General features: G+C 38.0%; 1 protein-coding gene across 3 annotated transcripts in view; it reads right to left on the bottom strand.

Annotated features, from left to right (window-relative positions):
- The window catches only part of STK3 (serine/threonine kinase 3), a 314,394-nt gene that overhangs the window by 131,961 nt on the left and 158,452 nt on the right, over positions 1 to 23,981 (bottom strand). For all 3 annotated transcript variants that reach the window (XM_036830681.1, XM_036830683.1, XM_036830682.1), the window contains one exon: positions 3,216 to 3,353. In XM_036830681.1, the coding sequence (XP_036686576.1) occupies positions 3,216 to 3,353 (138 nt within the window). The remainder of the gene's footprint in view (positions 1 to 3,215; positions 3,354 to 23,981) is intronic.

The raw sequence follows: 23,981 nt of genomic DNA, 5'->3' as shown, positions 1-23,981 counted from the left end.
AGTATTAAAAATAATTATATTATAAATGGGAAGGACAGCGAGATAGATAAAGTTTCTACTCCTCACTTGATCTGGTAAAACGAAGAATAAGTCACATGCCATGGGAGTTCACAGAGTGACCCATGACATCACCTGTTCCAGCAAAGCCCATGGGTTAATTCGAATAATGGCAGATCTCATTCTTCTAGAAGGCCAGACTAGGGCAAGAGCTGACTTTCAGGTTCTAGGCTACCCACCAGAAGGTACACGGAACATTTTCAGATCAGGAGCTCTAGTGGCACTAGGCTGAACTTGAACCTTGTCCCTGGGGATTCAATATCCTCATCTTTTAAAAACTACTAAGAGTTCAACTCAATAATCTCAAAGGATCCTTTCAGTCTCAGTCTACGATTCTTTTAAACTTACACAATTATCTATCTTACGTCAGAAAATAAACCACTATAAAAAATTCAGCACGAATTCCTCTTTAAAAACTGTTTACCAAAGTCTAGAAATCAATATAGTAAAATCTACGCATGTAGATTATAGACAAATGTCCATTAAAACTTGGTAATAAGACTGTATTCTTAAAGTTAAAATATAATTTAACTTATATAAGACACATGTGAAAGTCCTTTAAGAGCCAGAATGGCTTCCAGACATCCAGCAAAATAAAACTCTAAGGCATCTAATGAGACACTAATGAGACAACAGATAATAATCCTATCTAAAAAGCTTTTAAAATCAGAAGTTTGTTATCTTAAATAAACGCATATTGAATTCAACACACATGTATTAAGCACTAGGTACCAGGAGTGCAAAAGTAATCCCCTCCCAAAAGGCATAGCCCCTGACCTTGAATTAGTTACAATCTAGGACAAAGACACAGAAACAAGTTATTTCATTCTAATATGGTAAATGATATGCACAATGTGCTTATGGGAACACAGAGGAACAACTAGCCTGAACAAAGATGAAGGCAAGGCTTTCTGGAGGAGTACCTAATTTGAATTAGAAACAGTGAGACAATGAGTAAAAAGGAGCCTGTTGGTAAAGGCAGTCTTTAAACTAGCAAGTGGGGGGCGGGAGAAACACCATGAGAAAAGGTATAGAGGATTGAAAAAGCATGATTTGTACAAGGAACTACAAGTCTATTATTTCAGTATTTATAAAGCGAAAAAAGGGGAGGTCAAGCAAGGGGCCAATTAAGAGGCCAGACGAGTATACCACATTATAACAGAGGGCCTCCATGGCCAACAATAGCACAACAGAAAAAGTTTTTAAAAATCAAGGAAACTATTATTGGCTCATAAGCACTATACAAAACCAGTTGCATTGTTTGCCCTTATTATAAAGAAAAATACTTGGGCCAAACCCAGCTAGAAGCCAGAGGGTAACAGAGCTTGCTAATGCAGTCCATACAGGTCAACTTCCTGGGTAAAAAGCAGAATGGGAAAGGGTGACAAGTGGGGGCTGGAGAACAAGTGGGATAAACCTAGAAGAATCCCTTAATCACTGTGTGACCTTCAGTGAATCATTGAACCTTTCTGGGCTTCAGTACTCTCATAAACAAAATTAGGAAATTTTACTAGAATATTTCTTAAATGCTTTTCCAGCCTAAAAACTCTAGGTTAAACACAGAATTTCTTTAAAAAGATTAGAAAAGATTATGGAAGAAAGACTAGAAAGAAATACTGGTTAAATTATCCAAAAACCAGTCGTCAGATACATTTGGATTTACTTTCATCATCAGATTTTGTACTATTTGTCCCACTTTTTCTGTTATTTCCCCTCCCTGCTTCTTTCTTGACTTCTTTAGGGTTGAATAATTTAGACAGTCAATACAATAACAAAAGCAATACGTCCTTGATTTATGTGCTTAAAATTCCTTTGAAGTGCTGACAATATTTCAAAATAAATGTTTCAACTAACTTTTGTAAGGTAATATTTGCACATAACACGAAACTCAAAAGGCTCAAAGAGAGCCTTCAGCAAAAAGTAAGTCTCCATCCCACTCTTGTCAGCCATATAGTTACCTTCTCTGGAGGCAGTTTCTTGCTTATTTTTCTAGAGCTACTCCACGATAAGCACTGACATATGTACATATACATATATGTGTATGTAGACGTGTGTATTTTGCCAATCACTCCCCTCGATGGACCTCAAATTGCTTGTTTATATTTATGTTGTTTCCAATCTTTTGCCATTACATTGTTTTATGAAGACTTTTACACATATGTTATTTCACACATGGTTAAATTTCTCTGTAGAGTAAATTTCTAGAAGAGTAATTGCTGGGTCAAAGAATATATGGTGTTTCATTCTAGACAGATATTGTTAAATCGCCTACCATGGAGATTAAGTTAAATTTTCCTAACAATATACCTTACATTTAAGAGCCTGCTTCTTATATCCCTCAACAATTCCTTTTTTAAAAACAGTACCTTGGAAAAATCACTTTCTATAACTATGTTTTTAATCCTTTTGTCACTTAACAAAAAGAATTATTTTCCAAATATCAAGTTTTGTTAACATGTACACTTATCATAGCTTAGAGGTCTAAGCCGGTTCTGCTGGGAAAGTAAAGACTCACACATACTTATTAAAAGTATTAAATTATTTCTATTTGCATTTAATGTCAAAGCAGATTAAAAAAAAAAAAAAAACCTCCTGACACTCTGGATACAAAGTCAAGTTGTACAGGGACACTGAAACTCTTCATTTAAGTCATCTTGTAACCAGTATTTATAACATGTGATCTTCACAAGGCCTTCAGGAATCTTGCATTTATGTATCTTATAGAGCAAAAAGTCAAAGAAGAAATGCTGGGTCAAGGAATAATACATCAGGAAGAAAAACATAAGAAAATTGAGAAACAGTAATAATGGAGACGAGAACTCATACCTGAAATGAGAACCCTATGGAAGTTTAGTTTTAACACAACTTTAGGAGGAAAGAATTGACAACAAAAATTAAAAAGGGGGGCGGAGAGAAGATTGAACTTGGAAAACAAAAGAAAAAAATGAGAGAAAAAGAACATACAGGAGAAGAATGGGGTGTGTGTCTGTAGGTCTGTCTCTAAATCAATCCATATTTCTTGGGAGGTTTTCATCTTTATAAATCAGTTAATGAAAAAATAAATAAATAAATGAGTTAATGAAACTCAATTCTGGTCAATGTCAGAAAGCTAAAAGGTATAAAGAAAATATCCTCCCCTTAGAGACATAAGCACTGACCTGTAAAAGTTGTGTTGCAGTAGCTCTCTGCTCAGGATTCTTCACTAGGCACTTCTTAACAAAATCGGTGAAATCATCAGACCAAAGTTCTGGCTTCCTGAATGTTGGTGGTGGGTTTGTGGGAATCATAAAAATAGCCTGGTAAAAATGAAGTATCCAAAAGACACGGTAAGAATCACAATAACACACCAAATAAACAAATCTCTTTATCTATCTTTTTATCAGACTCTAAATGTGAAAAACAAATTTAAGCTGGTCTAGGATTTCCAGTAAAATTGCAATTCAGGAAGCAAGCCCATCTGCTACTAATGTAATCACTTCCCATTAAATTTCCTCTATTTGAGTTGTAGCTCATTGAGCACATCATTCTTTATTTTATCATTTTTAATCAGTCTCCAACAAAGTAGACTGCATTTCTAACCCTTTTACCAAACTAAGGACATTCTCTGGTTAAACAGATTTATCCCCCAATTTTGCTATTGCATGCCAGATTTGCTTCCCATTTCAGGTTTTTAGTACTGCTGTTCAGAATGCCTAGCAGCAGTCTAGTTTGCTTCTGCAATCCAGAATACTTAAGTATAAATATAATTACTGCTGTGATTTGAAATAATACTTGACAGAGGCAAGACTTTTATTTCTCTTTCTAAATATATGAGTCAGGATTCCAAATGAAAAGTTTTAAAGGTAATATATCACTTTAACACGAATGATTTAATTTGGTATTAATAACTTAGTACTAATGATAATACGTTCAGAGAGTTCAAAATTCAAAAATTTTACAAAGTTTCCGTGTCATCTTGTCTTCATAGCTACCCAGTCACCTTTTTTTGACCGAGAGAATTAATCCCTAATGTTGTTAGGAAATCATTGTATGTAATGAATTAACTTCTCTCCTGGGCTCTAGAATAGTTCCTGATAAAATACCATCACTAAAATATCATTTTCTTTGAAAAGATATGAAAACAAAAATAAAGTTAAAACAAATGTATCATGCACTCAACAAATATTAGCTATCATCATTTTCATTTCCACATGCTATAAAAAAGACAGGAGACAAACACAGCAATGACAAAAATTTTACAAAGTAAAATGAACTCAATCATATTATAACTAACTGTAGTTTAACAGGTAAGTTTAATTACACAATCAACACTACAGGTGACATGAGGAAAAAATGGCTTTTTGGCAATCAATTAATATATGCATACGCAGTATACAGACACGGGCCTCTCAAAGATGTATTCAGGGGTGAAGCATCCAGAAAACCCCCTTTCTAGACTTCAGTATTCTCTGACTTTCCAGAAGAGAGGTGTCTGTCTCTGTTCTAGCTCAGTTTTTCACCTGGTTGCTGGTCCTCTTTCTTCATGCAAATTTCATGTACCTGAACTTATGTCCCTTCTCCTTAATGCATAAAGAAAATAAAGACGGCAATACTACAAACCACAGAAATACTTAGAAACTAAGTGTTTTACCATTGAAAGAAACTCATCATAGCTATATTTAAAACCTCTGTTCGTATATGGAGAAAATACCAAAACTGTAGACAAAGTAATAAAGATAATATATTCTTGGGGATACCAAGTTTAATGTATTCCTTTGGTATAATAAAACTGTTCTACCCTCCACTGAATTTTTACTAACTGTTCAAAAGCCATTCACAAATATCACAGAATTTTTATAGCAAAAGACACATGAGAGATCATTTAGCTCAATCTTCTCACTTAACAGAAAAGGAATCAAAAGTCCAGAAAGGTTAAGTGACTTAAAAACAAAATTTCAGACTAGCATAGTATTCTAATGTTTCTACTATGTTTCAAGAAGGTGAGGTACAGAGCAAAGAGGGTTACTCTATCTAAACAAGCAGTTAATTAGAGGACAGAGAGATGATAGATGATGGTTCTGTTTTCAATGTATACATCTTCCCCGGTCCTCCTCTTTTACTTCCAAGTGAAGAAAGCATAAGCAAGTTTTAAGCCTTTAAGACAAGACAGTGACAGGAAAGATCCTGAAACTTATTATAGTCACAGCAGTGACACTAAAGTTGAAGCTCATTCAATGAAATACGAATGAGGGAAAGACTATTCAGTGGAGAAAATATAGTCTTTTCAACATATGGTGCTGGGAAGACTAGATATATTCACATACAATAAAAATGAATTTGGACTCTTACTTACACCATATACAAAAATTCACTGAAATCAACAACCTAACGGTAAGAGCTAAAACTATAAAACCCTTAGAAGAAAACATAGGGGGAAAGCTTCATGACACTAAATATGGTAATGATTTCTTGGATATGACACCAAAAATCAAGGCAACAAAAGAAAAAATAAATTGGGCTTCATCAAAATTTAACACTTTCAGGCATCAAAGGATACTATCAACAGAGTAAAGAGGCAACCCACGACAGATGGAAGGGCTGAACAAAATGTGGTGTTTATATGGTATTTACACATACAATGGAATATTATTAAACCTTAAAAAGGAAGAAAATTTTGACACATGCTATAGCATAAACTTGAAGACTTCATGCTGACTGAAATAAGCCAGTTGCACTAGGACAAATATTGCATGATTCTTCTTATAGTGAGGTTCCTAGAGTAGTCAAGTTCATAGAGACAGAGAGTAGAATGGTGGTTGCCAGGGATTGTGAGAAAGGGGGAAGTGGGGAGTTAGCATTTAACGGGCACAGAATTTCAGCTGGGGAAGATGAAAAGGCTCTGGAGAGGGATGGTTGGTGATGGTTGTACGGCAACGAGAATGTACTTGATTTTACGGAACTGTATACCTAAAAAATGGTTAAAAGGGTTAATTTTATGTTTTGTATATTTTACCACAATAAAAAAAAATGAAGGAGGGAAAATATAAAGCACTAATCAAGTTCAGGAATATTAGTTGAATGCCTGCTACACACAAAGCATGGTATTAGACATTATATGGAGTTCAAAGATGCAGCAGGAAATACAGTCACTACCCTTTAGAAACTTCTAACCTAGTCTGGTAATGAAAGAACAGTAAAAGATTTAAAGAATAGTACAATAATAAAAGAAATGATATAAGGCATTAAGGAGAGAGGTCATTCCCCTTAAAAGAAATAGCATAAGGAAAAGCGAGAGAGTGAAATAAAGCTATTGGGAGGAGCAGAGAACAAGCTGATTATCTTATAAGGGACTAAGAAATGATAAGATTAGAAGGGGGAATGAAGGATATGGAGTTTGATCAGCAAGCAAGTGCACAACTGAAAGAAGTCTTTTTTTCTGGTGTGTGTGTGTGTGTGCGTGCATGTGTGTGTCTTATGTTTTTGCCTTTAATCAGAGTTTGTTTAGGACCTAAGAAAAGGATTAACAAAAACAAACAACAAACCTGGAGATACTCTAAATATGGAATAGAAAAGGCACTTAGGGGCTAGTGTACATGTCCTAGGATGAGTAATAAAAAGTTTAAACTAGGATGGTATCTATAGGAATGAAATAGAAGAAATAAGGTATGAGACACTACAAAAGAAGAACCAAGAGTACATCCTAACAACATTGTTTGGGGTGCTAGAGAAAAGGAAAAACAAAAGATTACTCCGGAATTCAAGAAATAAAAAACAGACACATTAATTGCACAACATTCAGGTATTCTAACAGTTTACTATATCATTCTTTTGAGAGCCCTCAGAATATGCAGCAGTTTACTACAATGTGTTATCACTGGTTTCTAACTTGGAAAGTGAGCCAAAGGATCTTCTGTGGACAAAGCAATGAATATTCAATATCCAAATCTGTTGATGCTAGGGTAAGAGTTAATCTCTTTATTAGTGTACTCATCTTCTTTGAAAAAGAGAAAATCCTTTAATAGAACATTCTTATACATCTTACATCATATTACACATATGACACCTAAGATAGTCCTTCAAAAGCAGCGTAGCCAGTTTTATGACACAATAAGCATCTACCAAAATACAAGTATGTACCAAGTATTTTCTGTGTGTTCCTAGGTTCTATTAAAGAAATAGCAAACTGATAGGCCACAAGCTAGATAGCATCAGTGGATACCTTTTGTTCAGGCAACATCTATCTCACAGTCCCACAAGGTAAAAATCTGCTGGAATCCAGCTGATGAGCAGAGGCCTATTGATGTATGCTCTCCCTTCTACATGGGCCCCATCTAGCCTGGCTCAATTATCTACTTTAGCTGATGGTCCCCATTACATATAACTTTGTGTTACAGATTCTAAAATAAGACACATATCTTGGGCCCACAGAGCTCACAGTCAAACTGGAGGGGTGGGGGAGGCAAGGGGGATTAACACATACGAAACAAACAGCAAAATATGGAGTGCTAGAAAATAAAATTCTTCTGTAAATAACCTAATTAATCTCAGCTCCATAGTTGAAACAGAACATAATCCGGCTTTAAGGATGGGCAAAATGGGGTTAATATCAGCTGTGGCAAAAGGCACACAAAAACACCTGCTGCCTCAAATTAAAGAATAAAAATAAATTTGAACTCTCATCTCTGCAAAATAGTTCAAAGCACCTACATAAGCCTCTATACAGACTGACCTCAAACTGCAGGTAAATGATACGAGATTGTCTAGGTAAATGTTGTTCATCTGCACTTCTGTTACAAATTGATGGATAACAACTCAGTGGTTTATGTCCTTGAAGCTAATGCTCTCCTTTGAACTTTGAGCCAATGACTTGCAGTCTTATCTTCAGATAATCTTAACATATAAGGCTCACCTTAGCAGTAGCTATTAGAAACCCAAGGATAAAAAGCTTAACTCTAATGCTTATTTACCCAGTACTATCATAAAGCAATCCTAAAATGTTCACATTCTATTCCCAAACAAATACTGAACTGCATACAGTTCAAACAAATAAGTCTTAATATACAGTCTACCAAAATATAGAGACTCTAAAAGTCTCCAGGAAAACCACTATAGCTTTTATTTCCTTTTTTTTTTTTTTGGTTAGATAATCAGTAACAAACTGACAGATTTTTCTCACAGACTTTACTTTGTTCAATTAATTTAACCTAATCATGAATCAGAGAGGATCCTCTTGAGAATCTCCAGGTTTTGTATGAGTTGACTAGGTAATAGGCCCCTGCTGTAGAAAGTTTTGGCATTCGGTGTCTAGCCTTATACTAACAATTCACGCCCTTCCTTGACACCAACCAAATCGCATGGACACACATTACAGCCATAAAATTTATCTTATCTCTAACACCGTTTTGATTGAAGAATGTTAGTACAATAAATGATATGATTATCTTTGTGTTTGTTTCTACACAACCTGTTGCTTAACTATATATTGAACCTCTGATTAAGTTTTAAAAAGAGCTTCCCTGATCACAAGCAGTCTTAAGAAGCCAAGAAATATGAGCCCCTCAAAATAACGAATTATCATCATTCCTGGAATTTCATGCCTTAGGCTCCAGGAGCACCCAGAAGATATGAAAAGAGCTGGAGCTGAGAAATGACAAAGCCTGAACTTTATAATCTCAATAGAGTGAGTCAACACATATATCTGAAGGTAGCTGGATTTGTGAATGTACAGAAGCAATGGACATGCTAGAATAACAAAGGAACCTGTGCCACTATTCAAGAACCTCAGGTACATGAGCAAAAGGTTATCTTCATAACAAACAAATGAGATAAAGGATGAGAAAGCACTTTAAAAAACTACAAAGAACTAAAAACAAATATAGCTGTTTCCTGATAGTGAACATAATACAGACGTAGCAAGCTACTAAGTCAAAGTATATCATTCCTAAAAAGGATACATAGTAATAATATTTTTAAAAGACTATTACAAATAAGGTAGTAAACAGTACAATGGAATGAACCCTACGCTGGACTTAGGTCAGAAACATAGGCTTGAGTTCTAAATCACCCTCTGACTGTGTGGCCTCAGTTTTTTCATATAAGTGAGGTGGCTGAACTAGATATTTCTCAGATTCCTTTTTGGGTCTAAAAGACTCTGGCACTCTAACTGCCTAGCAATCTAGGAGTTAAATCCTAGCTAGACAAGTATTCAATTGTTGGTTAAAAAGAAGATGGAGGTGGAAGAGGACAGTGAAGGATAAAAAAGGCCTACTAGATGTTAATATAAAAATACAAATCTAAGTTTTTATCACCACTCCCTTAAAAGCAACTTTAAATAGACAGAGGTTTGAAGAGAATATGAAAATCTAGAGTGACCCTTGCTCTTAGGGTGCAGTTTCTACAGTAAGCCCAGGGTTAAAGTATTGCCAGCATGACCTCACAATTCACTCCAGCTCCAGTTGTAGGAATTTCAGTAATCATTAATCTGGCCCATAAAGGCCAATTTGCCTGCCTAGGACTCAAATTAAGGGAAGGGATGTAGCTGGTGCCCTGGCAGTCCAGGGTGAATAAGAGAACCAACTCTAGAGGTCTGAGCCAGCTCTAGATGGCACTTGGTTACCATAACACCACTGTTATAAGTAGCCATCTGACCTCTTTTACTTCTCTAAGCCTGATTCCACATTTTAAAAATGGGAATAATAATAATAGAACAATAAGAGCTACCTTACAGAGCTGACCTGAAGTTTAAATGGGTTAATACATGTAAAATACTTAGAATAGCACCTGCCACATTATAAATGTACAATAATGTTAGCTTTATTAATCCAATTCTACCACTGAGGGTCACTTAACTAGTTTATTCAAGATCACACAGCCGGTAAAGTAGCTGTCAAAACTAGAAATCAGATCTATCTGGCTCCTTACCTACTTCACACTATCTCCATGTTTCATTAAATTTCTGCCACAGATAATTCTATTATAAGGTAAAGGCTCAGTAACACATATTCAGTCTCCAGAAAAGAAAATGCAAAGCTATTTGTATAAAAACGATTATAGGTCACTTTCTGTAATTGTGGTGAGATGCAAATAAAAAATACCAAACAATTAAGAAATGGCTAAGTAAATTACTATATATCAACAAAATGGGGTAACATATTGCCATTAAAATGGAAAATGCATAAATTACAAAACCACAAAGAAATGTACTATTAAAAGAAAAGTGAATTTACAATAGCCAGGATATGGACGCAACCTAAACATCCACTGACAGATAAATGGATAAAGACGACATGATATACACACACACACACACACACACACACACACACACACACACATATACATATACACACATACACAATATGGAATACTACTCAGCCATAAAAAAATGAAATAATGCCATTTGCAGCAAAATGGATGGACCTAGAGATTATCATACTAAGTCAAGTCAGAAAGAGAAAGACAAATACCGTATGATATCACTTACATGTGGAATCTAAAATATGACAGAAAAGAACTTATCCACAAAACACAAACAGACTCACAGACATAGAGAATAGACTTGTGGTTGCCAAGGGGGATGGGGGGTGAGGGAGGGATGGACTGGGAGTTTGGGATTAGCAGATGCAAACTAGTATATATGGGATTTATAAACAAGGTCCTACTATATAGCATAGGGAACTATATTCACTATCCTGTAATAAACCATAATGGAAAAGAAAAAAAAATAAAATGGAAAGATATTCACAATTAAAAAAAGAAAAGTCAAAATAAGAAAATGAAACAACAGTACATAATGATTGCCTTCACATAAAAATGACAAGTACGCAGCAATAAACATTGAAAGATGGTACAGAATCTCGAAAATTCAAAATATCAATTCACTGTCTACAAGACTGCATAAGATTCCTTTAAAATGCTTTATTATAAAGGTCACTATATATTCAACTTTTAAATATTATATTTATAACTTAACAAAGGCTTCATTTAAAACCACTGCTTAAGTTATCACCTATTTCAGTCTGCCTCTACAACCACCTCTCACAGAAGCACAGTTTAAATTCCAATATCTTTGACTGCTTTCAGTTCAATCTTAATTGTCTTTCAAGGTTGAAATATAATATTCCTTTAGTATAATTCAAAAATATCCATAAAACATGGCTATAGAAGAAATCAAAAGTGAACAGGGGCCGAAACTTAAGGAACTTTATAATTCCACTCTCTCTCAGATCTCCCAAATTGGAATTCCTGTGTGCGATCAGCTCAATTAACTTTTTTAAGCACATAAAATATACCCAAACCTCCAATATTAGAATTTATTCAAGAAGCTTAGAATCTAATGGGGTAGGAAAATGCATACCAGATCATGGCAATAATATAGTGTAAGTGCTTAAATAGATGTGAACAATGGGCATTATAAAATGACTTAGCTCAAATTGATGTTTAAAGAAAAATGAGATGCTGAGTCCTAAAGAATGAATGAGTTAATGAGGCACAGAAAAGAGAACTGCATGTTCTAAGGTGTGAGGTCTGAAATACCATGGTGTCTATGACGGAAACTGACTTGTTCCAGGTGTGGGGCAGGAAAATTACAAGATGAGCCTGAAGCATCTTATTGGCCCTTAAAGAAAAAAAACAAAAACAAAAAAACACTTAAACTAATCAAGTCTATCAAAAGAAGTTCAAAACCTGTAGAACTCAGCTTCACTCATAATAGATTCTGATTTAATCTGATCTGAGGTGAGAACCAGGCACAGTATTTTTTGTCTCCCAAGTAATTCTAATGTGCAGCCAACACTGAGAACCACTGTGCTAGAACATAAAATATAAGGCAAAGTGTTATCATACCACATACCTCAGCTTCAGCACCTTCCACATTTTAACGTGGGCTCCCGTTAGTTACAAACTCATTCTAAATGCTCCGGATAACATGGAAACTATCAATACTTTAAAACCTAAACAGTGTCTATCACGTTTTGTATTCCCAACAGCATTAGGCCTAGTTACTTCTGCAGAGTAAAATCTAAATCTATACTGAGAGTGTTGATATAAAAAAATTGCAGTTAAATACGGTGACTTGAACTCACTGACTTACCTTAACACCATTCCAAAAATCCTAGTGAAGGACAGCAGGAATTTTTTTAAAAGGCTTAAACTCCAAAGAGAGAAGGACAATAGCAAATATGGGACAGCAATAAAATTTTGGAAACAGAAAAGTAAATGGATGAGTCATAACTAACTCAAAAGATCTGAGAAATCAGTGAGAAGCAATCAACTCCCACCACGAGGGGAATAAAAGGCTAAGAAATGGGAAGGACCAGATACATCTAAAGAAAGAGGACATCTGTAGCAATGAGCATACCTGGCACCCAAATTTTAGTTTCTAAACTGCCACTCCCACTGAAAGAAACCAGTGCTCCTTGAAGAAACAATTTATTTCAGGGCTGGAACAAGGAAATTACAAGGTGAGCCTGGGGTACCTTGTTGGGCCTTACTTTAGTAAGGAAGCACTCAAAGATTTATGAAATCATGTCAAAAGGCACAGGACTAGCCAAACAGAATAACTGAGCATCAAAATAGTAATAATAGGGCTTCCTTGGTGGCGCAGTGGTTGAGAGTCTGCCTGCCAATGCAGGGGACACGGGTTCAAGCCCTGGTCTGGGAAGATCCCACATGCCGCGGAGCGACTAGGCCCGTGAGCCACAATTGCTGAGCCTGCGCGTCTGGAGCCTGTGCTCCACAATGGGAGAGGCCACGATAGTGAGAGGCCCGTGCACCACGATGAAGAGTGGCCCCCACTTGCCGCAACTAGAGAGAGCCCTCACACAGAAACGAAGATCCAACACAGCTATAAAAAAAAAAAAAAAGTAATAATAATGGCTATAATTGATTATAACATACTGAATAAGATGAAAATCAGTCTGTAGTGATATTTTTTAAAGGGAGAGAGTTTTAGAAAAGCTATTCTTTATAGGAAAATACCAACTAGTAAATACACAATGATTGAATTACTTAGAAGATCAACATCTGTCACCCTCAATGTACTGTAATGATCAATTCAGGCAAGGATCACCAGAGGATACTACTGCCAGCGAAAAGTTACTGGAGTAACCTTGCTTGCAAGATACAAAAGCACTACCCCCACAGGCCACTTAATAATTACAAAGGAGAAGATGTGCCTTTACAATAGAGAGATCTGCTCATTATCACCTTAACTAAGTGATCAAACTTTACCAAGAGACAAACTGACAGTACGTGATTTCTGACGTGACACAATATGAAATACACACCACTACCCATGAAATCCTTCCCCAAAACATATAACCTGAATCTAATCTATTGAGTACAGGCATACCTTTTTTTGTGTGCTTTGCCTTACTGCACTATGCAGATATTGCATGTTTTACAAATTGAAGGTCTGTGGCGACCCTACATCAAGCAAGTCTGTCGGCACCATTTTTCCAACAGCATTTGCTCACTTCATGTCTCAGTGTCATAGTTTGGTAATTCTCGCAATATTTCCAACTTTTTCATTATATTATTATTATATTTGTTATGGTGCTCTCTGACCAATGATCTTTGATGTTATTACTGTGACTTGACTTGCTGAAGGTTCAGACGAAAATTAACATTTTTTTAGCAATAAAGTATTTTTAAATTAAGGTATGTACATTTTTTTTTTTTAGACATAATGCTATTGCACACTTAACAGACTACAGGATAGTGTAAACATAACTTTTATATGCACTGGGAAACCAAAGAAATTCATATGACTCGCTTTACTGCAATATTTGCTTTACTGGGGTGGTCTGGAACCAAACCCATGTATCTCTGAGGCATGCCTGTACTGGAAATGTGGCTAGTGTAACTAAGAAACTGAATTTTGAATTTTATTTAAATTTAAATTGCTACATGTGACTAGTGGCTATCATATTGAACAGTGCAGATATAGAAAATTTCCATCATTGCAGCAAGTTCTACTGGATTGCCCTGCTCTAGATCTAATTTCCAGGTTATAGGAAAGAAAGATAGGGAACAGAGGAAAAAGCTAAAAGACACTAATGAGGAAATATGAAGGCAAATCCAGATTACAGGAAATTCTGCCAAAAAATCCTTGCCCCACCCTTTCAAAAACTCAATGCCATGGGGAAAAAAGTGTGTGCATGTTGGGGGACAGAGAGTACAGTGCCTGAACTAGATTAAAAGAGGCCAAATACAATGTGTGTCAACCAAAGAAATGTGAATATGAACTAAATAGTAGATTACGTTAGAAAATCACTGTTGATTTTCTTAGGTGTAATCGTGGTACGGTGGCTATGCAAGAGTATGTTCTTTCTCTTCGAGGATGTATGCAGAAGTAAATGTTCAGGGATGAAGTATCAAACACTTCAAACAAAAGATATACAGACAGACGGACAGACAGACAGATGAGAGATAGCTGGGCAGAAAAGAGAGGAAGAAAGGGAGGAGGAAGATGGATAGCTGGATAGATGGCAGGTACAATGACAGCACCCACAAACACACACACACCAAAGATCCACAGGCCACATCCTAATCCCTGGAACTTGTGGATAGCCTACCTGACTTGGCAAAAAACTTTGTAGATAGGATTAAATTAAGGCTCTTGAGATAGGAAGATTATCTTGAATCACCTGGGTAGGCCCGCTGTAATCACGAAGGTCCTTAAAAGTGTAAGAGGGAGGCAGAAGAAGAAAATCAGAGGGAGATGTGACTACAGGAGAATGGTCAGAGAGATGCAACACTGCTGCTCTGAAGGTGAGGAAAGGGGCCACAAGTCAAGGAATGTGAGCAGCCTTTAGAAACTGGGAAGGGCAAGGAAACAAATTCTCCTCAGGAACCTCCAGAAAGAAGGACAGCCCTGCCAACACTTCAGTTTTGGCCCAGTAAGAACTGTGTTGCACTTCTAACCTACAAAACTATAAGATAATAGACTTGTGTTGTGTAAGCCACAAAGTTTGTGGTAATTTGTTACAGGAGAAGAAGAAAACTACTATAGATAGACAGTTGGGAGTGGGGAGAGGAGAAAGGGACAGGAGAAGGGAAGGAAAGGGGAGGGGGAGGAAGGGAGGGAGGGATAAGGAGAGAGAAAAAGAGGAAGAGGAAAAAGAGGAAGAAGTTGTCAGGCAGTACATGCTAGTGTGGTAGTGCTACCACCATCAGTATGTTGCCTCTACCTTCCAGGCTACCTCACAGTCTAAGATGGCTGCTCAAACATGAGCTACCACGTGCTTACTCCAGATAGCAGGAAGGAAGTTGGGGGAACAGAAATGCACAGTCTCAGTCAGCCCTCTTTACGCAGCTTTCCTAAAAGTCCAACACAACACTTTTCTTTACATCTGACATCCAGAACTTATGTATGAAAGGAATGATGAGAAACGTAGTTTTTACTCTGAATAACAATACTTTTTTAGCCAAAACTGAAGGTTCTATTCCTAAGAAAAGATGGCAATTAACAACGTCCACAGTTACACATTTATTTTGATGTATATTAGAAAAAAATAAATTGCACATAAAACCTATGATTTCAAGGCTATTTTTTCCTTACTATATGGCTAAGAAAAAGAAGTGAATAAATTTAAAGTCAACTTAAGTAAAAAAATTAAGTAAACTACATGTGGTAAAATAAAGAATTTGTCTGGTCTTTGTCCTGGATTCCTAGCAAAAATCTTCAAAAACCCATGGAATTTCCTGAGTGACAGGAGTATCTTTGTTATACTAATGAGGGGACTCTGGTGGGCCCCCAGATGGCTTCAAGATGGGCACTGATCACCAAAGAGATCAACTGTGTGATTAAAGGGTTAGGACTCTCAGCTATTTGACCTCTGGGGAGGAGCCTGAAGAATGAGTTCAAACATGCGGCTAATGATTCAATTGGGCCTACTTAATGAAACCCCAATAAAAACAGTGGACACTGAGGCTCGATGAGTCTCTTGGTTGGTGAACACATTCATGTGCCAGGAGACTGACATGTCCTGATTTGATGAGGAGAAGTCACAGAAGTTCTGTGTTCCCTCCCAAACGTTGCCCTATGAGTCTCTTCATTGGGCTGTTTCTCCTGATTTGTATCCTTTGTAATAAAACTGTAATCATAAGTATAGTTCTTTCCTGAGTTCTGTGAGTCATTCTAGCAAATTATCAAACCTGAGGAAGTCAAAGAAACTGACAAGTTTATAGCCAGTTAGTCAGAAGTACAGGTGACCTAGAGACCCCTGAAGTGCAGCTGGCATATGAAATATCAGCAGTTGTGTTGGAAACTGTGCCCTTTAACTTGTGGGGTCTATGCTAACTCCAAGTAGTTAGCACCAGAATTGAACTGCACTACACCCAGCTGGGGTTAAAACAGAATACCAAAATATAGGTGGTATTCAAATATGGCAAAATATCATGAAATTGATATAGGTTTATAGGAGAAGTGCCTCTGAAGCAAAGGTGAAGAATAATGTTTCTCTATGGTTTTTCTCTACAGTTGTGGTTCTCAACATGTGGTTCATGGACCCCTTCATGAAGTCACGGGGCACATCAGGTCAAACTTATTTTCATAAAAATACTAAGACATTATTTTCCTTTTTCTATTGACATTTGCACTAAAGGTGCAAAAGCAAAGATGGGTTAAAGTGCTAGAATCCTAGCACCAATCAAGACAGTGGAACCAAACTATGCTAGCAATCACTGTACTCTTCACTGCTATGCATTCACAGTTTAAAAAAAAAAAAAAAGTCACTTTTATTTAAGAATGTCGTTGATGAAAAAGAAAAAACATTCATTTAAAAAAAAATCTTAATATTTGAGTACACATCTTTTCAGTATTCTTGTGTTGAAATGAGTAGTATGCATATACTACTTGTGCTGCTACCAAAGTACAAGCAATGGTTGTCTCAACGAAAAAGCACACGCATGATTATGTTGCAAGCTAAACCACTTTTTTGTGTGAAACATCATTCTTATTTGAAAAAAAAAAAAAACCTGATAGATAAACCCTGATAATTCAGATTTGGGTATGTGGCAGACATTTTCTCAAAAATAAACCAAGAGAGCCTATCACTTCAAGGAAAATACAGATAGTTTCTGGTACCCATGATAAAACTCAAGCTTCCAAGTGAAAATTCAAATTTTCAAAAACTTCTTTTACCATGAACTTAATAGCTTACGATACTTAAAAACTGTTCTGATGAGATCAGTAGTGATACTGACAAATGTCATTTTCTGGTATTGTATAATACGTCAAAACGTGAAAGCTCTGCATTACTCAGTGAATTAATATTATCTAAATGACTAACACATGATGTTACACAATCACACATGCGAAAAGATCCATTCAAAGTGCAAAAGAGAACAATGGATTTTACTGTAACAAAGTAGGAAAACTCACTACTATGGTTTCCAATTCTAATACTGAAACCAATGTTTACGAAACTACTATTGAGTTTTAGTGTAGTATCAAAGAAGAATATCTACAATTTTCAGAAAAAAATGGTTAAAATGCTCCTCTCTCTTATCCAACTACATATGTGTGAGGCCAGGTTTTTTTCATACACTTGATCAAAATAATGTATTTCAACAGAATGAGTGCAGAATGTACTAAAATGCTTCAATACGGAAACAAACAGCATGATTACAAAATGGTAAGGAAAAAAAAAAAGAAAATCCTGAACAAAAGATTCATGAAATGTCACTTCCTATAATTTGACCATAAGATTAGGGAAATAAATTAATCAGCAGCAGCTTTCACTTACCAGGTAAAAGAGCTTCTAGGACAAGAAGTTCACAAGAATATGAAATACTGTTAAAAGATCAGAATACTATTACGGAACAGCAGTAATACCTGGTTACATTTTGCCAAAATGAAACAATAATTCAAATCAATGCAAAGGAAATCAATAGCATCCAGCTATATCATATTAGGGCCACTGCTAGCATTTGTGGGGCCTGAAGCAAGAAAACAAAGACCCAAAGTCTACAGTTTGATTATCTTTTATTCCCACTTCTGATTCCTAGAATGCCCCAGTACACACGTCTTAGCTCCATTCCAACGGCCCCACCACCACATGCCAGCCCTGTAACAGCTGTCTCTTGTCCACCTCTAGCCTGGTGCAGTCTGCCCTCCTGGGGACAATCCAAGGGAAGATGCCTGCACAGGCTCAGGACCACTTGGACAGGGAATTCTGGAATCCTAGGTACCCAAAGCATGATCGAGGAAGGGGAAGACACAGACTCTGGCACAGGGATACAGCATTGCCGGAGTAGGGCCACAGTGGGAGCCTTCTAAAGAATGAGCTCTGGGCAAAGGCTCAAGTTACCCAGGTCTAGTACCTATGACAAGGCATCCTCAAAACCACCGTGACTAGAACAAAGAAAAAGTCACAATTTACCACCAAAGGGCAAAGACTAGGATGTATAGAATCTATGATAGTTAATCAAAACACAGCAAAATGTAAAATGGTACTGATTATAAACAACACATCACTCAATCTCCATTCATATCTAATAGCAATTGCAAAATTCAGGCAGAGAACCCAAACTGATACTAAGAACCAGGTTAAAAGTAAACAAGCCAAAGACAACATAGAGCTCCTGTGACTGAATTAAGATAAAACAATAAGATAGCCCTAAGGTAACAAGGGTGTTATGCAATAATGCAGGCTCTGGCCCAAGAACAGTATAATGCCCACTACAAATCAATTTAACAAAAAAAGTATTATAGAATGAAATCAATGTAATTTGAATAAGAAAAACTAAAATTAATCAACAAAAGATATATCAAGAATAAAAAAGAAACACAATTGAAAATGTGGAAAATCTATAATCAGAAAGAAATAACAGACCAATTCAACCTGAAATTCAAAGTCTGCCACCATCTTCATTTCAATTATCACTCACACTGACTTTTCCGAGTATATCCTTAAAACTCAGATCTGGAGATTGGTTTAAGATGGCAGAGTAGAAGGACATGCACTCACTCACTCTTGCGAGAGCAGCGGAATCACAACTAACTGTTGAACAATCACTGACAGGAAGACACTGGAACTCAACAAAAAAGATACCCCACATCCAAAGACAAAGGAGAAGCTGCAATGAGACGGTGGGAGGGGTGCAATCACAATAAAATCAAATCCCATAACTGCTGGGTGGGTGACTCACAAACAGGAGAACAATTATACCACAGAGGTCCACCCACTGGAATGAAGGTTCTGAGCTCCACATCAGGCTTCCCAACCTGGGGGTCCAGCAACAGGAGGAGGAATTCCCAGAGAATCAGACTTTGAAGGCTAGCAGGATTTGATTGCAAGACTTTGACAGGACTGGGGGAAACAGAGACTCCACTCATGAAGGGCACACACAGGGCAGTGGGTGCATTGGGACACAGCGGGAAGGAGCAGTGATCCCATAGGAGACAGAGCCAGGCCTGCCTGTTGGTGTTGGAGGGTCTCCTGCAGAGGTGGGGGGGGGTGGCTGTGGCTCACCGGGGGGACAAGGACAGTGCCAGCAGAAGTTCTGGGAAGTACACCTTGGTGTGAGCTCTCCTGGAGTCCACCATTAGCCCCACCAAAGAGCCTGCAGGCTCCAGTGCTGGGTCCCATCAGGCCAAACAACAAACAAGGAGGGAACTCAGCCCCACCCATCAGCAGACAAGCAGATTAAAGTTTTACTGAGCTCCGCCCAACAGACCAACACTCAGACCTACCCACCACCAGTCCCTCCCATCAGGAAGCTTGAACAAGCCTCTTAGATAGCCTCATACACCAGAGAGCAGACAGCAGAAGCAAGAAGAACAACAATCCTGCAGCCTGTGGAACAAAAACCACATTCACAAAAAGACAGACAAAATGAAAAGGCAGAGGACTACATACCATATGAAGGAACAAGATAAAACCTCAGAAAAACGACTAAATAACGTGGAGATAGGCACTTTCCAGAAAAAGAATTCAGAATAATGATAGTCAAGATGATTGACCTCAGAAAAAGAATGGAGGCAAAGATCGAGAAGATGCAAGAAATGTTTAACAAAGACCTAGAAGAATTAAAGAACAAACACCTAGAAAAATTAAAGAACAAAAAAACAGAGATGAACAATACAATAACTGAAATGAAAACTATACCGGAAGGAATCAATAGCAGAATAACTGAGGCAGAAGAATGGATAAGTGACCTGGAAGACAGAATGGTGGAATTCACTGCCGAGGAACAGAATAAAGAAAAAAGAATGAAAAGAAATGAAGACAGCCTAAGAGACCTCTGGGACAACATTTAAGGCACCAACATTTGCATTATAGGGGTCCCAGAAGGAGAAGAGAGAGAGAAAGGACCCGAGAAAATATTTGGAGAGATTAGAGTCGAAAACTTCCTTAAAATGGGAAAGGAAATAGCCACTCAAGTCCAGGAAGTGAAGAGAGTCCCAGGCAGGATAAACCCAAGGAGAAACACGCCAAGACAGACAGTAATCAAATTGACAAAAATTAAAGATGAAGAAAAATTATTAAAAGCAACAAGGGAAAAACGACAAATAACATACAAGGGAACTCCCGTAAGGTTAACAGCCGATTTCTCAGCAGAAACTCTACAAGCCAGAAGGGAGTGGCATGATATATTTAAGGTGATGAAAGGGAAGAACCCACAACCAAGATTACTCTACCCAGCAAGGATCTCATTCAGATTTGACAGAAATCAAAAGCTTTACAGACAAGCAAAAGCTAAGAGAATTCAGCACCACCAAAGCAGCTCTACAACAAATGCTAAAGGAACTTCTCTAAGTGGGAAACACAAGAGAAGAAAAGGACCTACAAAAAGCAAACCCCAAACAATTAAGAAAACTGTCATAGGAACATACATATCGATAATTACCTTAAACATAAATGGATTAAATGCTCCAACCAAAAGACACAGACTGGCTGAATGGATACAGAAACAAGACCTATATATATGCTGTCTACATAGACCCACTTCAGACCTAGGGACACATACAGACTGAAAGTGAGGGGATGGAAAAAGATATTCCATGCAAATGGAAATCCAAAGAAAGCTGGAGTAGCAACACTGATATGAGAAAAAATAGACTTTAAAATAAAGAATGTTACAAGAGATAAGGAAGGACACTACATAATGATCAAGGGATCCATCCAAGAAGAAGATGTAACAATTATAAATATATATGCACCCAACATAGGAGCACCTCAATACATAAGGCAAATGCTAACAGCTATAAAAGAGGAAATCGGCAGTAACACAATAATAGTGGGGGACTTTAACACCTCACTTACACCAATGGACAGATCATCCAGACAGAAAATTAATAAGGAAACACAAGCTTTAAATGACACAATAGACCAGATAGATTTAACTGATATTTATAGGACATTCCATCCGAAAACAGCAGATTACACTTTCTTCTCAAGTGCACAGAGAACATTCTCCAGGACAGATCACATCTAGGGTCACAAATCAAGCCTCAGTAAATTTAAGAAAACTGAAATCATATCAAGCATCTTTTCTGACCAAAACGCTATGAAATTAGAAAAAAATTACAGAGAAAAAAATGTAGAAAACACAAACACATGGAGGCTAAACAATACGTTACTAAATTTACAACAGATCACTGAAGAAATCAGAGACAATCAAAAAATACCTAGAGACAAATGACAATGAAAACGTGACAATCCAAAACCTATGGGATGCAGCAAAAGCAGTTCTAAGAGGGAAGTTTATAGCAATACAATCCTACCTCAAGAAACAAGCAAATCTCAAATAAACAACCTAACCTTACACCTAATGGAAATAGAGAAAGAACATACAAAACCCAAAGTTAGTAGAAGGAAAGAAATCATAAAGATCAGAGCAGAAATAAATGAAACAGAAACAAAGAAAACAACAGCAAAGGTCAATAAAACTAAAAGCTGGTTCTTTGAGAAGATAAACAAAATTGATTAACCTTTAGCCAGACTCATCAGGAAAAAGAGGGAGAGGACTTAAATCAATAAAATGAGAAATGAAAAAGGAGAAGTTACAACAGACACTGCAGAAACACAAAGCATCCTAAGAGACTACTACAAGCAACTCTATGCCAATAAAATGGACAACCTGAAAGAAATGGACAAATTCGTAGAAAGGTATAACCTTCCAAGACTGAACCAGGAAGAAATAGAAAATATGAACAGACCAATCACAAGTAATGAAATTGAAATTGTGATTAAAGATCTTTCAACAAACAAAAGTCCAGGACCAGATGGCTTCACAGGAGAATTCTATCAAACATTTAGTGAAGAGCTAACACCCATCCTTCTCAAACTCTTCCAAAAAACTGCAGAGGTAGGAACACTCCCAAACTCATTCTACAAAGCCACCATCACCCTGATACCAAAAGCAGACAAAGATATCACACACAGAAAAAGAAAATTACAGACCAATATCACTGATGAATATAGATGAAAAAATCCGCAACAAAATACTAGCAAACAGAATCCAACAGCACATTAAAAGGATCATACACCATGATCCAGTGGGCTTTATCCCAGGGATGCAAGGATTCTTCAGTATACGCAAATCAATCAATGTGATACACCATATTAACAAACTGAAGAATAAAAACCATATGATCATCTCAATAGATGTAGAAAAAGCTTCTGATAAAATTCAACACCCATTTATAATAAAAACTCTCCAGAAAGTGGGCATAGAGAGAACCTATCTCAACATAATAAAGGTCATATATGACAAACCCACAGCAAACACCATTCTCAATGGTGAAAAACTGAAAGCATTTCCTCTAAGATCAGGAACAAGACAAGGATGTCCACTCTCGCCACTACTATTCAACATAGTTTTGGAAGTACTAACCACAGCAATCAGAGAAGAAAAAGAGGGGGTTCTTGCCAAGGAGTACTTCCCAGAACTTCTGCTGCCAGTGTCCTTGTCCCCAAGGTGAACCACAGACACCCCCTGCCTCTGCAGGAGACCCTCCCAACACTAGCAGGGGGACCTTCAAGAGGGCAGAGGAGTAGGATGTGGAGATCACCTTCCTCCCCACAAATACATCACAAATACACCTACATGTGGAACAACTCCTACAGAACACTTACTGAACACTGGCAGAAGACCTCAGACTTCCCAAAAGGCAAGAAACTCCCCACACACCTAGGTAGGGCAAAAGAGAAAAGAAAAAAAAGAGACAGAAGAATAGGGATGGGACCTGCCCCTCTGGGAGGGAGCTGTGAAGGAGGAAAAGTTTCCACACACTAGGAGGCCCCTTTACTGGTGGAGATGGGGGTGGGCGAGGGGGAAGCTTCGGAGCCACGGAGGAGAGCGCAGCAACAGGGGTGCAGAGGGCAAAGTGGAGAGATTCCCGCACAGAGGATTGCTGCTGACCAGCACTCACCAGGCCGAGAGGCTTGTCTGCTCACCCACTGGGGCAGGTGGGGGCTGGGAGCTGAGGCTCCAGCTTCGGAGGTCAGATCCCAGGGAGAGGACTGAGGTTCGCTGTGTGAACAAAGCCTGAAGGGGGCTAGTGCGCCACAGCTAGCCGGGAGGGAGTCCGGTAAAAACTCTGGACCTGCCTAAGAGGCAAGAGACCATTGTTTCGGGGTGCACGAGGGGAGGGGATTCAGAGCAACGCCTAAACGAGCTCCAGAGACGGGCGCGAGCCACAGCTATCAGCGCAGGACACCAGAGACAGGCATGAAACGCTAACAATGCTGCTGCAGCCACCACGAGGCCTGTGTGCGAGCACAGGTCACCATCCACACCGCCCCTCCCGGAGCCCGTGCAGCCTGCCGCCGCCAGCATCCTGTGATCCAGGGACAACTTCCCTGGGAGAACGCACGGCGCACCTCAGGCTGGTGCAGTGTCACGCTGGCCTCTGCCGCCACAGGCTCGCCCTGCATTCCGTACCCCTTCCTCCCACTGGCCTGAGTGAGCCAGAACCCCCTAATCAGCGGCTC

The sequence above is a fragment of the Balaenoptera musculus genome, chromosome 17 (genome assembly GCF_009873245.2).
Source record: "Balaenoptera musculus isolate JJ_BM4_2016_0621 chromosome 17, mBalMus1.pri.v3, whole genome shotgun sequence".
Classification (NCBI taxonomy): Eukaryota; Metazoa; Chordata; class Mammalia; order Artiodactyla; family Balaenopteridae; genus Balaenoptera; species Balaenoptera musculus.
Note: the sequence above shows the minus strand (reverse complement) of the source record. Positions and strands in the feature narration are given on the sequence as shown.